Genomic DNA, 21,269 nt, shown 5'->3' with positions numbered 1-21,269 from the left:
CTGCTACTGAGTGAGATGAATGATAGTAAAATTATGAAGGATAAATAATACTTTTCGTATTTTAAACCCAGGACTGATTTAATAAAATTATGCATGTAACAAATCCATTACCATGAATGTCAACATAAATTATTATCACATAGAAGTTCTTTTAATAAATTTCATATGAATGGGCCGTATACTTCTTAGCACTAAATCAGCAGTGAAGCGAAGATCAGTTGGCTTTGTGACCGGGATAAGCCGGAAATTTCTCAGTATTGCAGAAACCCCCGACTTCAATTCCATCATAGCGAATTTTTGACCTAAAAATAAACAAGAATAAAACATTTTGGATCTCGAGTTAATAAAAATACTTTATTAATATAAGAATTAAATCATTAAATACTTAAATATATGAACTAAAACTAGTTACTGTACAAATCTTGACCGCTTGGAATGGTGGCAAGAATGCTATCAGCAATTCCTCATTGAATCGCAATTTCGATCCTCTGGGCATAAACGAACCAGCCCTCCTTTCACCGGTAGAGACAATGAGGCAAGGTGTTCTATTTTGATGAAGCTCTTTGCACCACTTCTCCAAGGGCCAAGCATTTCGAGTTAACTGACAAGAAGTTTTATATACTATTTCACTTAATTTTTCATATTATTGTTTGCATTTCCGGTAAAGTAGAACACAGTTACGTCCATCACGACTATATTAAGAACTGTCTAAGAGAATTATTGCAGAGCACATCCTTCTATACTATCAGTACTTAACGATTAGAAAAGAAAAACACAATTTACAGCTAAATTCATTTTCTTACAGTGTTTTAGAAACGTAGAAATCTGCAATTAAGATGTTATGGCAATTATGCATGTAGTAAGAATGGTTCACTCACCCTTCAAACCAAAACACAACAAATTAAAATTACCTAGGGTTCTTGGTAGAATGAAGCCTTACCACCAATTAAGTTACAGATATTTTCTGGGAAACATATATTGACCTTGTTCCGTGTGTGTGTAATTGAACAAACGTAACAATTTGATTATTCTGATTTTCTATAGGTTCCTTTTCCTCTATTTCTGTCATCGGTAATTTGACGTCTGACGACGCTTGTACAACGTTATTTTTATCGGATAAGTTTTATATTATGTACATACCAATACAATTTCTTGGTCCGGCGCTGAATGGTAAATAAGCGTAATTGTGTCGTCCTACACTGTTTTCAGGGAGAAATCGATCTGGGTCAAACTTAAGGGCGTTCTTGAACAAATGCTCGTTACGATGTAAATGGTAGATATGTATGTGACAATTTGTACCAGCTGGTATTTTGTAGCCACCTTAAAAAAGAAGCAATTTAATCGGGTATGCAATTAGCGGTGAAGATTACTTTTACATTTCTATAGCTAATGCTAGGCTTAGGCCTCCTCAATAAAATTATATAAGAGAGACTTATTTGAGGCTTATTCCAAAATACTGCTACGATGTAAGTCAGTGGATACATATGTGATAAATTTACATCCAAATTATACGTGTATGTATGTATATACATACAATATTTCTAGTTCATACAAGTTTTCTAGTCTCCTTAACTGAAAATCTGGGATATTTTATTTTATCTTTAGAAAAATATATACGCTAGTAACTCGCACCAGCGGTAAGAAAACTAGGTATACGATGTCGACAAATAGAACAACATCGAAACAAAAAAGTTCTAGCAAATATTATTTATACAATTTTTACTATAATATAATTCATCAGCATAATTTTTAATGTACTTTAAATTTTATTATTATTTTATGGCTATTAATAAATTATATCTGTCATATAAAACTAATGACATTAATTACTTACTTAAGACAGTGTCCACTGTTACTTTGCGACTTATGAATGGTACAGGCGGGTAAAGTCGCAAAGACTCCTTTATACAACACTCTAGATAGCGCATCTTATTCAGGTCTTCGGTGGTGGCTGAGCGCTTATCATCTCCAAATATACCATTCAGTTCTTCTACAATTTTGTCCTGCATGATAAATTCAAATTAAATAAAAATCTGATTCTATAGCTGCTGAAGCTGGCTTAAATCTACTGGTTTTGGGTTTATCTAAAAATGCTGATTTATCCTTCACCGCCGATTAAGATGAGAATTTACAAAAGACAAATGAATCACATCAACATTAAGTGTTGCCTCTCCCTATTCGAACACTCTATCTTCAGTTAAGATGTATCTATTCTATCCGCGCATTATGGCCAAGATATTAATTATAAACTTGTGTTTATGAATTTATTAAGGTACTAATAAAATCTAGAGTGGCTTTCTAAAAGTGGTACTTTTACTGTAAATATTGACAACAATTTTAATTATGTTTGTAACAAAGTAAAAGCTTATGACAGTGATGAATAATTTATACCATACAAAGTGATTAATACTTAAAACGATAGGATATATAATAATATATATCTACCTGAATTTCTGGTTCGTTCGCTAACAACATCAGACAATATATTAGTCCAGTCGATGTTGTGTCGTATCCCTGAAACAATATGTAACAATTAAAAAGAACTTGTCTTCAACGAATTCAACGGGGTAATCGTGCTTCCTCCTGCAATTACTTTATGGACAACCCGCTCTTATGCTACCTAATAAGGTAGCATAAGAGCATACTCTAAATCATATCTGATGGGTCGGTAATCCTGTACAGGGAATGTATACCGCTGACATCTTTATAACTCAGAACTGCTGTTACGAATTTTTAGACTGATAAAACGAAACCTGCTTTTGTTGGCCTGAGATTTTAACACAGAATCTCGGATTTTGAATCTCATAAGCTAGTCCCTTCTCACGTGAAGTTCACCCTAACAGTTTATTTAGAGACAAATACCAGATGTGTTACTGCAGTTATAATATCAAATGTAATTAAATAATAAATAAAATTCTTTGAAAGATACAAGCAAACACTGACATTTTACATAATAGTATAATAAGGACACCTTGCCTCGAACATAAAGGTATCGACTTCTTCTTGAATGCCGGCATCATCAATCAAGCCGTCTTTTTCAGCCGAAAGCAACAAATCTAACATGGCGTTTCTCTTTTTTTTACTACTGGACAGGTAATCATTCTCCTCTCTTGTTTCCTCTAATTCGCTGTTATTTTCTACCATTGCGGGCTTCACAAATTTTTTCCTTCGCTCTTTTATAACATTTCCAGTAAAATTTTGAATAACCTCTAGACATTTGACTTGTTTCTTGCCGACTGAAGTTTTATTGAAAACGAAATCCAAATGCAAAAATAAATTGGCAAATCTTTGTACAATCGTGTTAGATACTTCATTTATTGCTTTTTTGTATAAAATTCCTGCGCCAGCCGCTTCCTCGTTCAATTGTGTACCCATGGCACTTTCTGTAAATGTGAAATTTCATTTATTCACTCAGAGAATTACTTCTAATAAAATTATAGCAGTCCGACTCTTTTTATGAATAAAAAAAATGAATGTTTGTCATTACAATACATATTATATGTCCAATTATATTTATCATGATATTTACAATTACATATTTAATCAGTTATTTTTGAAATCAGTGCAAGGCAAGGCAAATAAATCTAGTAATATAAAATTAATAAATCATTAGATAAATATCAATAAGACACGTTGTGTTTTCCTTGCCTTGACTAATCAGTTGACAATCAACAATCAATACAAATAGAAACGATTTGATATCTTTCTACCATTTATATAAATGTAATTTAGGTTGCTAAATAGGCTATTTGACTGGTTTTTAAAATCCATTTTATTTTATTTAGTAGAGGTTAAGGAACCCAGTAAAAGTCGATTTTTTTATTTGTAGTACATATTTGCCGAAAAATATCATATTAAAAATTCGATATTAGTAATAGCGCACAAAAACGCTACTTGGACCACATGGCGCTGCAATCGGGTCGGTGACGTCACTTTGCTGTATTTTAATCTGTGGTACATATAGTAGAAAAGCAAGGTTTACAAGAATGTGACTTCATCATAAGCCCGGTCAATCAGGAGCGTTTTGTATCACGTGACAAACGTTTGAAAAAAAAATGTTATGTATGAATTTTTGAATAAATTCAGTATTATTTTCAATTTTCGTTGGTAAATAACCATTTTTAAACTCATAATATACACTGATTACAATAATTCACAATTTATTTTTCGCATTGTCACTGGTTGCATTGCATTGTTACTGGTCATCTAACTTCTTAATTAAAAAAAAAAGTCTCGTAGCTTTCCTGTAAGATTCTGACCTTAATATTACAATTTAAATAACTTACCGCATATCGTGTTAAGAGTGTATTCAGATATAATAGGTATTATATCAATAACTTCTCCATTCGTTTTACCGAGAGTCTTTATCAAACGCTGACTATTGTCTTCTAATGCAGGGTAATATTTTTGCAAAACATTAAAATGAAAAGCTGATGTTAATATCTTTCTTCGTTGTTGCCACTTTGAACCTAATAACAATTAAATTAATTTAAAAAAAAATAACAAGAAAATCATACATATTTTTTCGATTCAGTATAACACACACTGAAAATTACTCTATTTAATTAATAATTACCATTACTCAACAGAAGCCCTTCTTTAAGCCACGGCTTCAAGAATGTGTATATAAAACTTTTCTCATGATATTTCATACTCGAAACTATTATCTGAAACATTCAAATTTCATTTGATAAACATTCCTTTCCACCTACTTTTAATATATAAACACATTCAACCTAGCTTCGCTTGGACAAGGTTTAAAGACCCTGTGTTCTTTCAAATTCAAATTTATTGGGGCTTTGTGCACACCTGTCTGAATAGACCACCTAATCATCAGTGTCAAACTCTGCCAAATAGAAATATTTCGTATTGTTGTACTCCGGTGTGCAAAGTGAGTCAGTGTAACTACAGCCTCAAGGGACATAACATCTTAGCTCTTTATGCATCTTTATAGATGATGATAGGAATGGTTAATATTTCTAACAGTGTCTAAGGGCAGTGGTTATCACGCACTATCAGGTGGCCTAACCGCTTGTCCACCGAAAAATAAAATTAAAACGTCTTGAATGATTATGATAAAATCATTAGTTGATTATTCTTTATAAGATAAATATAATGAATGCTTGTCTAAGTTACGCGAAAACTTTTCAACCCGCATTATACAGGATTAATGTGATGTTTAATCCGACTCTTGATTGCACGATGGTTGCAACATTGTATGGCAACTAAGACTTAATTATTTCTTTATAAATGTTACGACACCATAAAAGACTAAGTGGTAGTGCCACACTGCATACCTCTCGGTTGCAGTCGAATGGGCCGGCACGCCCGGGGAAGTACCACTCTCTCACTTAAAATCGGCGTGAAGTGGTAGCTATGCTACCGCGTTTCGTCCGGTAAGTGAGAGTTCCGGAGGCCCGATCCCTCTCCCCCAAAGCATGGTTGTGCAGAATTTGGTGACATTACCCCAGGAGGGTACCATCAGCGACTGCGGTGGAGAATCCCTCTCTGGGCATCCATGCTCAGGACGTACACCGCCTGAGCAGGGATGCCCAGGCTGCCCTCCGAATTCTGGGGGGGGCAATTTTGCGCTCGCCACTGTTCGGGGCAAGCGGAGCAGGCATCATAAGGCAACCCCTACCACACTCGCTGTGGACTTCTGCAATATAAGGGGACTCAACTCCAACTTGAATGCCGTTCACTTTCACCTTGAGACGGCGAAGCCGGCCTTGCTCTTTCTTACCGAGACCCAGATATCTTCTCCTGCCGATACGTCTTTTCTCTCTTACCCTGGGTACAAATTGGAGCATACTTTTGTGCCACGAGCTGGGGTGTGCGTTTACGTCAGAGATGATATCTGCTCTCGACGCCTCGGCAGCCTTGAAGGGCAGGACCTATCAATTATCTGGCTGCGCGTAGACTGCGACGACCATCCGCGAATCTACGCGTGCCTTTATAGGTCCCATAGCGGTAATGCCGAAACCGACCGACTGGTTGAGCACGTCCAATTGGCTACAGATTCCGTGCTGCAGCAGACTCTATCCGCAGAGATCATTATTCTGGGCGATTTCAATGCTCATCATACAGAGTGGCTTGGATCACGCACCACTGATCATGCGGGTAGATCTGTTCTCGACTTCGCTTTGGCTTATGATTTGACACAACTGGTCACCTCGCCAACGCGAATACCGGACGTGGAGGATCATACACCTTCCCTGTTGGACCTTCTGCTGACTTCGCATCCGGACGGCTATAAGATTGTCGTCGATCCCCCTCTGGGCTCGTCGGACCACTGTCTCGTACGGAGTACAGTGCCAGTTACACGGTACTCACGACCTCGTTTCGCGGGCTGTCGTCGCGTGTGGCACTACAAGTCAGCAGATTGGGATGGGATGCGGTCCTTTTTTGCATCTTACCCATGGGGGCGAGTTTGTTTCTCGATGGATGATCCGAGCGTTGTTGCTGACTCTGTCGCCGATGTGGTGCTTCAGGGTATGGAACTTTTCATTCCATATTCTGCGGTGCCCATTGGTGGCAAGTCCCAGCCCTGGTTTGGTCGCCTCTGTAAGACGGCTTCACGCCGAAAATGGGAACGCTACCAAAACTGGGCTAACGCATCGGCGTCTCGTGATACAAACACCAGCACATTCAGAAAGGAATATAACTCTGCCTCCAGGTCCTTCAAAAACGTGATAGCTGAGGCGAAGTCGAAGTACATTGGCAGAATTGGCGAGAGACTGATGCGCTTCCCATCAGGAACACGTGCGTTTTGGTCTCTCGCTAAGGCTGTCCTAGGGAATTTCTGTCAGCCTTCTTTTCCATCTTTGCACAGGGACGGTGAGTCATTGGCCCATACCGCGAAGGAGAAGGCCGATCTTTTAGGGTCTCTCTTCGCGTCGAACTCGACTCTGGATGACCAAGGAAAGTCACCACCATCAATCCCGCGATGTGATACGACGATGCCGGAGGTTAAATTTCGGCAAAGTGCAGTTCGGAAAGCACTTCTTTCCTTGGACATTCACAAGTCGAGTGGACCCGATGGCATCCCTCCAATCGTGCTACGGACATGTGCTCCCGAGTTGGCACCGGTCTTAACGCGTCTTTTCCGGCAATCCTACGCATTAGGCGTCGTCCCGAACTCCTGGAAGACTGCTTTGGTGCATCCGATCCCTAAAAAAGGCAACCGCTCAGATCCGTCCAATTATAGGCCTATAGCCATCACCTCCTTGCTCTCCAAGATAATGGAGTCCCTTATTAACTGCCAGCTCCTGCGGTACCTAGAGGAGAATCAGCTGATTAGTGACCGCCAGTACGGTTTCCGTCGGGGTCGCTCAGCCGGTGATCTTCTAGTTTACCTTACTCACAGGTGGGCTGAAGCAGTTGAGAGCAAGGGGGAGGCATTAGCAGCCAGCTTGGACATAGCGAAGGCCTTCGATCGTGTATGGCACAAAGCGCTTCTTTCGAAGCTTCCTTCCTATGGGCTTCCCGGGAAATTATGCAATTGGATTACCAGCTTTTTGGCAGATCGGAGCATCAAGGTCGTTGTCGACGGTGCATGCTCTGACTTAAAATTCGTCAATGCTGGTGTTCCACAAGGCTGCGTTCTATCACCCACTCTGTTTCTTCTGCATATCAATGATTTGTTGCAAATCGGGAACATTCATTGCTATGCAGACGACAGTACCGTTGACACCTTATACACCGGCCGCGCTAATATTTCTCGGGAAAACGTCGAAGAAAACCGGAACAAACTTGTGTCTGAAATCGAGTCTTCGTTAAACGAAGTCTCGAACTGGGGCCGGCTAAATTTAGTCCATTTCAACCCCAAAAAGACGCAAGTTTGCGCGTTAACCGCTAAAAAAACACCATTTGTCGTATCTCCACGATTCGAGAACATCCCGATAGCCGCTACAGGTAGTATCGGAATACTTGGCGTTGATATTTCGAGCCTCGTTCAGTTCCGCGGTCAATTGGAAGGCAAAGCCAAATTGGCTTCAAAGAAGCTCGGTGTGCTCAGCAAGGCGAGACAGTATTTCACGTCGGCCCATCGCCTAAAACTTTACAAGGCGCAAATTCGGCCTCACATGGAGTACTGCTCTCACCTCTGGGCGGGTGCTCCCCAGTACCAGCTCCTTCCATTTGACCGCATCCAACGTAGAGCGGCTCGAGTTATCGACGATCAAGCCCTTTCCGATCTCCTTGATCCTTTGGCTTTGCGTAGAGATGTTGGATCACTCTGCATCTTCTACCGATTTTTTCACGGGGAATGTTCCGAGGAATTGTTCGGATTAATCCCGGCTGCTGAATTTCACCTTCGGACATCTCGTCAAAATTCTAAGTTTCACCCGCACCATCTTGATGTCCGAAAATCCACAACAGCGCGATTTCTTAGACATTTTCTGCCTCGCACAACCACTCTGTGGAACCAGCTTTCGCCGGCGGTTTTTCCGAACCGATACGACATGGGAACCTTCAAGAAAAGAGCGTACTCCTTTCTCAAAGGCCGGCAACGCACCTGCAAGCCCCCTGGTGTTGCAGATGTCCATGGGCGGTGGTAGTCACTTTCCATCAGGTGAGCCTCCTGCTCGTTTGCCACCTATTCCATAAAAAAAAAAAAAAAAAAAAAAAAAAAAAAAAAAAAAAAAAAAAAAAAAGAGCAATTAGCAATACCTTATTATACAATATAAATCCTCTACAGTGTTACTATATTTTAAATGGAATTTAATATTAAATTTATTGACATCACTTGTAGCGTACATTTGCCATATATTTAAGCTGTAAGAGTATAAGGCTCGATTTATTTAACTGTTGAAGTAATACTAAATTGTTGTTTTTTAACATTATTAATTTACTTAAATGGATAATACATTAATACATTTGCTGTCGAGATGCTTGGTCCTTGGATTAGTGGTGCAAAAAGCTTAATCAAAAGTAAAACACCTCGCCTCATTGTCTCCACTCGTGAGAAGAGGGCTGGTTCGTTCCCAGAGGATCGGAATTGCGATTCAATGGGGAAATGCTGCTAGCATTCTTGCCACCATTCCACGCGGTCAAGATTTATACAGTAACTAGTTTTAGTTCATATTTGTATATATTTAAGCATTTAATGTTATTAATTCTTATGGTAATAAATTAATTTAATTTACTTAAAAGGCACATTTAAGCAAAACATTCCACCTTAACATAACATCACATTTTTATATTTTTTTGCAATTATTGTTATGTTATAATTATCATTCTGTAGTCTGGTGTTATAAGAAAATACGTCAGTAACCCTCACTTCTGGCAATCAGAACAGAAATACAAACATATATGCCTCGTTTTATAACACGTTTGTCTTTTTGCGTAATATTATGTTAGACGTACACAAATTTAGGACAAATAAATTTATCATTTAATTGATTTGGCAAATATCAAAATGTGCTTTATATTTTAATCAAAAATCTTCTTTGTATCTCTTAAAACTAGGCCACAGAATTATCGCCGAAATTCACCTCGATATCATCCGGGTTATATATACACACAGCTCCGTGAAAATACGCGTAGAACCTAAATATGCCCTTATATAAAGATACCCATCGATAGGACAAGTAAAACAGTTCCTCTGAAATAAAAAAATAAAGTCATTAAAATGTGGATCACGCAAAAACTTGACCCTTGGACGAGCAACTCACTTAGTTCACACAATATACATATTTTGTTTTGTTCTAATTAGAGTTTTAATAAAATTATATGTTGGTTTAATTATACCTTGATATAACTAATCATTTTTTGCACATAAATATTTTTATACATCTATATAAAACATCGAAATAGTTCAGTAATTTCAGCGGTTTCTCGACAAATATTCTTCGATTGATGCTATCAATATACAATGATAAAAACCAGAGTATACAAAAATGTTTGAAACATTTAAATTCATATATTTTGTCTTGAAACCTTGAACAATGACCACAGTTCAGACACTTTTATTGTATAAAATAAATTAACATTATAATCTGATATAATAACTAAAATAATTACTATTAATTATTATTAAATTTACCTGGTGTCAGTAGGATATCGAGAGAATTTCCGAAAAAGAATTTTATCGGAGGTCCAGGAACGATCAGTAATGTTTTCGCAAAATTATTGTGATAGAATATAAAATGAAGTGAGCACAACACCAAAATAATCGCTAAGATTATTGTTAACATTTTGGTTACAACCAAAACACGTAAAATATATAAATATAATATTAACACTATTTTAATATACGACTATTATTATTTATTATTAATATGTCTGGTCAATGTGCAGTACAGATAAAGACTGTTTTATCAAAAAGGTATGATCTATTTATGTACGTACAATGTATGTACTTAAAACCGGACATTATTATTTTAATAGCATCTGAGTATACTTTATGTATTACCTATTAATTACACAAAGTATTAGTATCCTAATAAAATAAAAATATCGGATCTTTAATCATGAGTCAACGAGTAGTTTTTTTAATATTTTGGTTGTTTGCTTTATTTTAAGACCAGATTTATAGTGTAGTAATTATTGTAAATACTATGTTGGAGATTTAAGTTTTATCATTATAGTGAAGCAACACAGTTAAAATCGATTGCAAAATCCAGTTTTGCAGTTAGTGTGTAGTAACACACAATATTTTTAATACATATTAACGTATTAATAAAAAGACATATCGTTTTGCATTATATGTAATAATGTTTACATAAAAATATATTTTGAAGACATTTAATACCATTTCTTAAATACATTATTTTCCCTTGAAAACCTAAAAGAATAAATACCTCAGTATTTCTCTGGATTTGAACATGGTTCAATTTTTGTTAAATGAAAGATGAATGACAACTAATACTCACAATACAATAATACGATAAAATGTTCAATTTTAATAATAACATTTACGAAATAAATGAATAATTCGATCTTAGGAAACTTTTACAAACAAAGACTAAATTATCAGACAGAGGCAAGAATTTTGTATACGAGGCCAGTAAATGAAAACAGACACCCATAACAAACACAAAGCTGCTGAAAGGCACTGGCAAACTTTGAGAACTATATAATTATATTCAATAGGATTTTTAATTGAGACGTGTATTCAAGAATGTATTTTTTTTTTTTACACATTTCTTTTTTCGAATTTGACGCATATAGGTTCCGTTGACCGCAATATCATATCCATGTAGAGGACGATATCGTCTGGCTTGGTGACGGGTAAAAGTCGATATTCTCGAAGAACAGCTATGATGGCCATCTTCATTTCTAGCATCGCGAATTTCTGACCTGAAATAAGCGATATTTATTATTTTTCGAGATAATAAATATTTTTCGAGATGGCCCAGTGGTTAGAAAGCGTGCATCTTAACCGATGATTGCGGGTTCAAACCCAGGCAAGCACCGCTGATTCACGTGCTTAATTTGTCTTCATAATTCATCTCGTGCTCAGCGGTGAAGGAAAACATCGTAAGAAAACCTGCATGTGACAAATTTCATCGAAATTCTACCACATGTGTATTCCACCAACCCGCATTGGAACAGCGTGGTGGAATATGTTCCAAACCTTCTCCCCAAAGGGAGAGGAGGCCTTTAGCCCAGCAGTGGGAATTTACAGGCTGTTGTTGTTGTTGTTGTTGTTGTATTATTTCTCGTAGTACACGTAGTTTTTTTTATATATTTTGTTTAATTTAGAAGTGAGAGTACATGGCAACCCGTCAACATCAAAGGCTATATATAGGAATTGTAAGGAATATTTGCAATTCTTCACACGGTATATTATTAAATAATAATTATTATACTGGTTGAGTTATCATTCGAAACGCAAAAAAGAAAACAATGTATTCATATTTAATTACATAGAATAAAATAAAATTATTGCGTGGTATTTGTCCAACGCACAATTCTTTAGTGAAAACAAAGTAATAATTAATTAGGAGTTAAATCAACATTTAATTTGAGCATACCTATACAATTCCTCGGCCCAGCACTGAAAGGAATATATGAAAACGGATGCCAAGTTGGCGGCTTTAGAAATCGTTCTGGTCGGTATTCCAAAGGCTCTTCGTATTGATCGCTCCGTCGGTGCAATTCGTATATTACTATAACATAATTTGTTCCCGGAGGACATTTATACTTTGCTGAAATCAAAATATTTTTAATAAATTTAATTTTCCTTACGGTTCAAACTTTAGCATGTTTAGTTTTTAATTAAATAATCGTCTTAGTTCCATAAGGATATACATATATTTAGACGACCTCCATGGTCGAGTGGTGTGTACACCGGTTTTCATGAGTACGCCACTCTGAGATCTCGGGTTCGATTCCCGGCCGAGTCGATGTAGATTACCGTTAGTATTCTATGTTGTCTTGGGTCTGGGTGGTTGTGGTACCGTCGTTACTTCTGATTTCCATAACACAAGTGCTTCAACTACTTACATTGGGATCAGAGTAATGTATGTGATGTTGTCTCATATTTATTTATCATATTTATTTTATTTATAATAAACTTTAGACAGAAGATCAAATATAAAAATAATCAATCTTTTACTTTTCGAATATTTGGAATTCTCGAGTTTATTCTACTATGGTATAATATGAGTTTGAATTGCTTTTTATTGATTCAATCTATTAAATTAACAAAATTTCATTAAAATTCGTTAGGTGATTTAAAAGATCTAAACGTACAGACGGGAATCGACTATGTTTTATACTATGTAGAGACAAACAAATATTACTTTAAGGTAAAGATGAACGTGATTGCTGGCACACTGAGGAATCGTGCTAATTAAACAATAAAACTCCCCAAATACTCGAGCTACATCTACATAAGCAATTACATACATACATATGTATTAAATCCATTTATCATTAATTTTTTTTGTAATTCTTGTGAGTAACAAGTGCGTGAACGCTTCGTACGTTATTATTCAATAAAAAACATTATTTTATGTAAAAGAAAATAAAGATTATGTAATGTTTTTATTTTTTATTCTCAAAATTATGAAAAACTGTAGGCTTACACTAATTATATTATGTAATAAATTATAAAAAAATATTTGTAAAGATTCGAGATTTCCTCTATGGTATTTCTTTGCAAACTTTTGTCATTTATATCTAGCCGAATTAGTCAATCTTTTTCTAGTAAATCTCTTTACTTGTTTCCCTTACAAGAAGTGAGGCATCGACAGAATACCATCTTAAAACGATCAGTACCATTTCTACAGAAGACGCTTGCACACACAACCATTTACACATCCCTAATTTTCAGGACCGATCGTTCGCGATTAATAGCATTGTCGAAATCAAACGATATCGCTCTCAAAGCTATGATACTAGCCTCGGCCGAAGCACTCTATTGAAGCGTCTACCCAAAACATGTAGCGCACTACCGGCTTGCCATTCTAGGCTAGCTGATATTTAGACGACCTCCGTGGTCCCGGTATGCCACTCCGACGTCTCGGGTTCAATTCCCGGCCGAGTCGATGTAGAAAAAGTTCATTAGTTTAGTTTTATGTTGTCTTGGGTTTGGGTATTTGTGATATCATCGTCACTTCCGATTCCGATCCTTCCGATTTTTTATAACACAAGTGCTATAGCTAAGTACATTGGGATCAGAATAATGTATCTGATGTTATGTTGTCTTAAATTTTCGCGATTATTACACATTTAAATAAAACTAATTGTAACGGATGAGCCACCCACAGTTGAGCGACAACCTGCATTTCTACCATATGTGAAAGGAGTTACAGACAGGATTGGCAACATCTTGAAGCGAGCTTCGATTAAAACCGTTTACAAGCCTCATAAGAAAGTGAGCCAGTTCTTGGGACCTATCAAGAGTAATATCCCTTTACAAACTGCAGGAGTATATAAACTCGAATGTGAGTGTGGTTTATCTTACATAGGCCAAACAAAGAGAAGCATCGGTACCCGGGTCAAGGAACATATTGGAGATGTCAAAAATAGGCGTTCTTCAAAGTCTGCAGTCTGTGAACATGCTCTGGATAAACCTAACCATTTTATCCGATTTGATAAACCACAGATCCTCGCTAGAGAACACAGATTCATTCCTAGAATGATACGCGAGGCTATTGAAATTCAAAAACATCCGAACTTCAATAGAGAAGATGGTTGGAGACTTTCTAACACCTGGGATCCACTTATTAAAAATTTAAAATCCCAAATCCAACAGACTGCAAGACCTAAAGATACAGTTAGTGCCTTCTGCGTGCAACCGGAACGTTACTCAAGATATCAATTGAGAAATCGTTGGCGGTAGTTGTTAATAATATTTCCTTTGTTCTTCAAATAGACAAATGTCATCTTAGTCTACCCGTGACCACGAACACTGCAAAGTGCTCGAAACGTCGGGATGTTTAAAAATAATTAATATACGCGATTCATCCGTTACAATTAGTTTTATTTAAATAAGTATCTGATGTTATCCAATTATTACAATAATTAAATATTTACTTACTAAATTGCACGGGTTGGTCACTTTGTCTACTTATAAAGTGTACCGGTGGATACAACCTTAGCGTTTCTTTTATACACGCCTCTAAGTATTTCATCTGTGATAGCTCGTTCATGGTAGGCTTACTGTCTGGTGATTTTAATATTTGAGCACACTCTTCCAAAATTCTATCCTGTGTAAGAAAAACAATTTGGTATTAAAGTAGGTATGTTTTAAGACATTCATTTGTCGTGTAATTATCCACACGCAGTTGTTGCAGTTTTTTTAGATTATTAATTTTTGTATTATATTATGTCGGTATGTATATACGTATTTTAATTAAATACGTAGACATATATTATATTTTGTATGTCCCTAATCAGAATATAAAGGAGTAATAATAGTAAGAAAATAAAGTAGCTTAAATAAAATTTACGACATTACTAATTTGAACAAACACATCAAACGAATAAAAACCGATGCAATATTTTTAAAGCTACAAGGTTTTTTTCTATGAACAAAGATCGATTCAGTTACAAATTATATATGCATACTTAAGAATGTATGTTAATTGGAGTCAATTACCCAATTTTAATGCATATTTATTCCACGAGGAAGGAAATGCAATTAAGGAAATAGGAGGTTTTGTTTTTATGAAAAAGGGTCTCAAATTATTTATTTGAGACAGATATTTATGTTCTTTTTTACTATATAACTAGAGTGATTTTATGTTGTCATTAAAGTTGTGTTAGTGTCTAACCTAAGATAGCAGATTAAGTTGATATAATTGATTGATGACTCAATCATAACTTATAAAAGCAACAATAAAAGCAATCTTAAAAGGTACTTATACGAAACAGATAACTATGGTATAAAATACGTATTAGTAGGTATATATCTGTATAACTGATTTATGTATACGCCGTAATATCTATACATTCATTCTTAAAAAATATTCATTATTTTTATCATTAATAAGACTTTATACGCTAAGCGATAGTTTAAAATTTTAATTAAAATTAAAATTATTAAAATTATTTTGCTTAATATTTAGGTTTTTTAGTTTACCTGTGCTTCATTGTGATTAGCCAAAAGCATAAACGCGTACTGTAAAGCGGTCGCCGTGGTGTCATATCCCTAGAAGAAAATATCTGTATTAGAACATATAAAACAATAAGCTGTACAAAGTAAAAAAAAGAAATGCTTACAGCAAACATAAAAGTATCAACTTCTTCATGTATTCCTTCTCTGTCGATTTTACCTTCTTTTTCAGATTCTAATAATAAATCCAGCATCGCCAGTCGTTTCTTTTTAGTTCCGAATGTATCATTGACTGTATGACAGTCATCATTTGCTTTATCTGTGTATATTTTTCTATCATCACTATTCTCTATTCTTTTAGCAATTACTTTGTTTCGAAACGAACTCAAAAGATCCAGCAAATATCTTTGGTCACGTCCAACGGGAGAAATGCTGAATATCTTATTTGGATAGAGCCAAATCTTTTGGATTCTATAAAATAAATATGAACCCAGTTTGTGTACAGCATTTTTATATGTTTTCGAAAAATTTGCCGCTTCTCTGTCTAAGGATATACCCATTGCTGTTTCTGGAATAATTTGAAATTACTTATCAACATGTAACACAGCTTCAAATTTCTTACTTAGTATAATAATACTAATAATATTAATAATAAATATATTATACCGTCAAATGCTTTAATGGTTATTTTTGTTTTGATGGTGAGTGAGCCACTATTAGAGGGAGGACTTAGATTTTATAGATTGCAGTCTTTGGCGGTAAATTGACGCTAGGAAACCTGGTTTATATATCTTGTCCGAGTTTAATGGCGATTCGCTAGTTTGACTTAAAATTATAAATAAATATTCTTAATTTAAATTATAAAAAGAAAAAGAAAAAGAAAAAGAAAAATAATAAATAATAACAATTACCCAGAAACGACAATAAAACTTAAAACACTATATAATAATGTGTTTTATTTTACAACAACCATAATAATAATATCACACTTTTCGTCAAAAGTACTAATACTCGACTATTTAACAAAATGTAATAAATTATATATTGAACTAATAAATTGAAATTGACTAAAAACTATTAACGTTATTTCGTTTACTGTGGATTGTACTACATTATATTATAATTTAACAGTCTATATGTCTAGTAAATAGAAAATGGTTCCTTTTTAAGAGGCTTTAAGTATAATACCACACTAACCAATGTTTTATCACAAGAATTGTCTGTACCGCAGAGCACGATAATTTATAAACACATTAGCGATCCGCCCCAGCTTCGCACAGGTGTAATGCTGATACTAAATATACAACAGATTTTATTTACTTACGACATCACATTAAAACCTTCTAAAATTATTTGTTTCTTAACTATATTGTTTATGTATTTTATAAAATACATACACAATTTTTGTATACAAAAACCTTCCTCTCGAATCACTCTATTAAAAAAAATCGCATCAAAATCCGTAGCTTAGTTTTAAAGATTTAAGCATACAAAAGGATATAGGGACAGAGAAAGTTACTTTATTTTATACTATGTAGTGAAAATAAGTACACGAAAATTCTACAGTACTTTCCAGAATTGAACATGGAATTGCTGGTAACTATAAGCTAATAATTTATAGAATAATTTGTTTCACTTACCACAAACAGAATTCAATGAGAGGTCTGTTACATACGGATAAAGATCAGTTTTTATATTATTCACCTCAACTTCAAGCTTCTTTACCAGATCATTACTTTTCTCCCACAAGACAGAATTGAATTCATTTAGAATATTGAAATGAAAAGCAGGTGTGAGGATTTTTCTTCGATGATGCCATTTATCACCTGAATAAGCGTAATGTCTCATTAATTTATGTCCGGTTAAAACAACAACAAAAGCCTGTAAATTCCCACCGCTGGGCTAAAGGCCTCCTCTCCCTTTGAGGAGAAGGTTTGGAACATATTCCATCACACTATTCCAATGCGGGTTGGTGGAATACACATGTGGCAGAATTTCTATGAAATTTGTCACATGCAGGTTTCCTCACGATGTTTTCCTTCACCGCTAAACACGCGATGAATTATAAAGACAAATTAAGCACATGAATCAGCGGTGCTTGCCTGGGTTTGAACCCGCAATCATCGGTTAAGATGCACGCGTTCTAGCCACTGGGCCATCTCGGCTCCTTATATCCGGTAATTAATTGTATTTTGGACCTAGGTGGGTGGTACATGCATTTATACTTAGAGGAACAATAAATTAACAGTCTGTTATTAAATTATACTACAGCTAGTCTGAGGCCTCTTATCCTATTGAGGAATATGTTTGAAACTTATTTCTACATGATGCCCCAATATGAGAGTACCGTATTCATAAGAGTGCTTCATCCTAAAGGGAGCAGGTTTCCTCGCAAAGATTTTTCAATCATAGAGGATGAAATTTTTAACAAAAATATACACTTGATAATTCTATGATCTATGAAAATTTATGTATTCTCAGTAATGAGGCATATCGGTTTATACGCAGTTACTTTAAGTAAAGTACTAGAGACTCTTCACTTCTCTTACGAAATAATTATTTGTGCTAGTTAGATTTATATTTATAAATGCAAAAACTTACCATTGCTAAGGATCAATCCTTCATTCAACCAGGGTTTCACAAATTCGTAAATGTATCCTTTGGTATTATATTTTGTGCTACTTATAAGAATCTAGATGAGAGTAAAATTAAAATGATCATTTGGTTTTTGCAAATATTTAGTAAGCTATTCTGTTTGTATATAAAATATATTTATAATATCTATATATTTTAAATGGTACCTTGAAGCTTATTTCAACAATACAGGTATGTGCGGAAAAAAAATTGGCTTAGGAAATGCTGTCAATTATTAAAAAATACTTTAAAAAAAAAACGAAACAAAGCTAGGTAGTGTTTATAATTGGTTACTATCTACGATCGACGCAGTGTTAGGGAAAAAAGATAAATATAATAATTAACTTAAAAAAAATAATTACAATAATTTCTGTTGTTTCTAAGATTAATGGATTAGCTCAAGTATTACGAACTAGTTGTTGTTCTGTTTAGGGACTTTTCGTCGGGTGTTAAGGATAAAAACTTAAGAAGTAGCTTTATTACAAATTTAGTCAAACTCAACAGCAACTGACAGACAAGCAGATTTAAGGCAAAAAGCTATACATATTAATGTAGCTACAGCTAGCCAAAGTGATACTTTGTGAGCAAAAACTTTTTACGACTGTTGTAATTAAATTCTTACCTCAACATCTTCTGGATTAAACATAACAACAATTCTGTATAGTCCAAATTTGACTTTGTAAAAACCTTTGAATTTTTCATTTAAACCTTTCAAATATTCGATGATTTCAACTGAAGCAAGAAATTAAATTATGTGTGAAAAAGACAAGGGCAAATATATACTTAAAATAAGATAATAAGGTTACGAGCCTATTATTGCTATATATTTCGTATAATATTTTTTGCTGATTCTTAATATCGTAATCATAAAAAAATAATTAAGTGGTGCGCATCATTATTATCTTGATGATTATAAATATTCATGTGTTAAAACGTTTATGAACTTATTTAAAACTAAATAGAATTTGACATCCATCTATATAATTAATTGTTTTTTTTTTTTAATTAACGTAAAATATTCTTTATCGGCCTGTTTATTATGTAAACAAAGCACTGAGTGTATACATCCTGAGATTAAACAAAAATTTAAAACATTTTTGCTTTGGACAACAACCTTCGTGTGTGGAAATGGAACGAACGCTATTAAAATATAAAAAATAAAATAATGACGATTTGAATAATTCTACGCTCACACGATTTCAAGGTAAGCATGTCAAACTACAATTATAAGTTTTATTAGTTTTTATTTACGTTATGAATATGATACGTTCTGGCTAGTGTTCCTCTAAATTATCTCCCAAATTTCAATTTTTATTTACACTTTACCACATATATAAAACCCCAATAAATTATTATCATAAAATTTAACACGTAAAATGTAAGGTTACATTTAAAGTTAAAAGTTAAATAAGATAAGTAAATTATAACCAAACCTGAATTCGCTAAGAAATCCAAAGCATTTTGAAACAGAAATATTCCTTTTGGACCAGGTATCTTTTCGAATTCTTCATCCCTGTTCATTCGTTCGAGAAGTAAATAACCCAACAGAACCATTGTTATCAATATTAGTATGTAAAACATTTTATTTCATCTAATTTTAACACAATTTTAATATTAAATTTATGATACAAAAGCACACCTATCTTACGAGTCAACTAGAATTTAAATAAAAAAACTTGCCTCAAATCTGGTGTCAAGACTCGATACCTCCGCTTGATTTTATCTTTGTACTTTTAGTTTTTGTATTATAAATAAGATAATAACACTCGAAAGGTCTTTATAAGTGTATCTCAGTAATAAATAATAACAATATAAAATAAAACTAAAATTTTATATAGAATTTTTAATTACATCAAAATATTATTATATTTTAAATATATTTTTATAAACATTAAGTAAATTTTTGGCAAACAAATAAAATATGAATATTCATTTGAAATATGTACATTTAAAACGAGAGGCAATAACACTTACTATGTTAATTTTTTTTTCTTATTGATCATTTATGTTTTTTGTAACTATTATATTCTTTCCGACCCTTAGCTATCGCGAAATCCCTATTTTGCTATTAGCAACAATCTCTGTTGCATGAACTAGCAAATGACGTTCCGAAAAGAAAAGTTTAGGTAATCAATTCCTTCCACAGTATAATCGGATGTGACGTCAATCAGTCATGACATTGCTTTGAAAAAAAATTGCTTGTAGGTCTGGGTACTTAGTTACTTACTCATCACAAATGCCAAGCAGCAATACCTACGTATTTTTATGTTTCGGTTGGAAGGGGAGTGAGCCAGTTTAATTACATGCTTGTGCATGATTGTGATGTTCAATCATGGATATATATTTTAGTTTTCAACATAGGTAGCGCATTGGCGATGGTGACAATTTACCAGCAAGTGGGCCATTTCATCAACCTTCTATCTCGACTTTAAAAATTGGAAATTTCAACATTAACGGAATTAAATGGCAACAGGCTAATGAACAGGTTTAAAAAAGGAACTATCTTATGGAAGATCCGATTCTGTTTATGTCTCATCTATATCGTACATATTATTTCAACCTATAAATTTTCTCGGTATGACTGCCAATAACAAATACGTCGATTAATATAATTCTGTAGTATCATACGTACATAGCAACAACTCTAAACGTACGACTCACGAAAAGGCCTGCTTAAAATCTAAATTATCCACAAAATGTAATTATTTCAAAGTATACATGTTTGCTCTTCTAAATAAAATACTATGTATGTCTAGGTAGTTGTAGCGCCCTAAAAATATTTTCGATAATTTAATAATAGATTTTCAGGCCACGGGTCATCAGATATGGGTCACTAAAAAACAAAAAATTACTGCACAAAAAAGGTTACAGAACATTTTTATATAACGAGAAAATGTCTTTTCTTGATAACGTTTTCTTCAGGCCCTGAAGCAATCTAGGATATGAAATTTTTGTCCTCTAAAATCAGATGGAGGTTCTCAACACGAAAGGCCACTGACCCGTTAGCATTCGCTGACTGACCAGTGCGATACTGTCGCACCATCCGTGGCTCAGCAAAAGCACACCTCAAGAGACAAGAGATAATACATCTTAGCTTAAAGTTACTGCTATTTTACAATATTGTTGC

General features: G+C 34.4%; 2 protein-coding genes across 2 annotated transcripts; both read right to left on the bottom strand.

Annotated features, from left to right (window-relative positions):
* Positions 1–57: 57 nt before the first annotated feature.
* Positions 58–10,455, bottom strand: LOC124531783 (cytochrome P450 4C1-like). Its single transcript, XM_047106313.1, has 9 exons — positions 10,046–10,455; positions 9,495–9,604; positions 4,577–4,667; positions 4,287–4,469; positions 2,977–3,383; positions 2,446–2,514; positions 1,835–2,003; positions 1,141–1,320; positions 58–302 (listed from the first exon to the last, which is right to left on the bottom strand). The coding sequence occupies exons 1-9, from the start codon at positions 10,194–10,196 to the stop codon at positions 136–138; spliced, it is 1,527 nt and encodes a 508-aa protein (XP_046962269.1). The 5' UTR covers positions 10,197–10,455; the 3' UTR covers positions 58–135.
* A 639-nt stretch (positions 10,456–11,094) lies between these two features.
* On the bottom strand, positions 11,095–19,887 carry LOC124531793 (cytochrome P450 4C1-like). The gene is made up of 9 exons (XM_047106323.1): positions 19,576–19,887; positions 18,765–18,874; positions 18,110–18,200; positions 17,149–17,334; positions 15,676–16,076; positions 15,536–15,604; positions 14,492–14,660; positions 11,979–12,152; positions 11,095–11,301 (listed from the first exon to the last, which is right to left on the bottom strand). The coding sequence occupies exons 1-9, from the start codon at positions 19,721–19,723 to the stop codon at positions 11,138–11,140; spliced, it is 1,512 nt and encodes a 503-aa protein (XP_046962279.1). The 5' UTR covers positions 19,724–19,887; the 3' UTR covers positions 11,095–11,137.
* Between the last annotated feature and the right edge of the window lie 1,382 nt (positions 19,888–21,269).

Source organism: Vanessa cardui, chromosome 1, assembly GCF_905220365.1.
Source record: "Vanessa cardui chromosome 1, ilVanCard2.1, whole genome shotgun sequence".
Lineage (NCBI taxonomy): Eukaryota > Metazoa > Arthropoda > Insecta > Lepidoptera > Nymphalidae > Vanessa > Vanessa cardui.
This window is presented reverse-complemented; position numbering and strand designations above follow the sequence as displayed.

Coding starts and splice junctions, on each gene's coding strand:
- LOC124531783 (XM_047106313.1), bottom strand. CDS start 10,196: ATGTTAACAATAATCTTAGCGATTATTTTGGTGTTGTGCTCACTTCAT. Junction 9,605..10,045: donor CGATATCCTACTGACACCAG/GTAAATTTAATA, acceptor TTTTTATTTCAG/AGGAACTGTTTTACTTGTCC. Junction 2,515..2,976: donor TCGATACCTTTATGTTCGAG/GCAAGGTGTCCT, acceptor ATATTGTTTCAG/GGATACGACACAACATCGAC.
- LOC124531793 (XM_047106323.1), bottom strand. CDS start 19,723: ATGTTTTACATACTAATATTGATAACAATGGTTCTGTTGGGTTATTTA. Junction 15,605..15,675: donor TTGATACTTTTATGTTTGCT/GTAAGCATTTCT, acceptor ATTTTCTTCTAG/GGATATGACACCACGGCGAC. Junction 14,661..15,535: donor CTAATCACAATGAAGCACAG/GTAAACTAAAAA, acceptor TTTCTTACACAG/GATAGAATTTTGGAAGAGTG.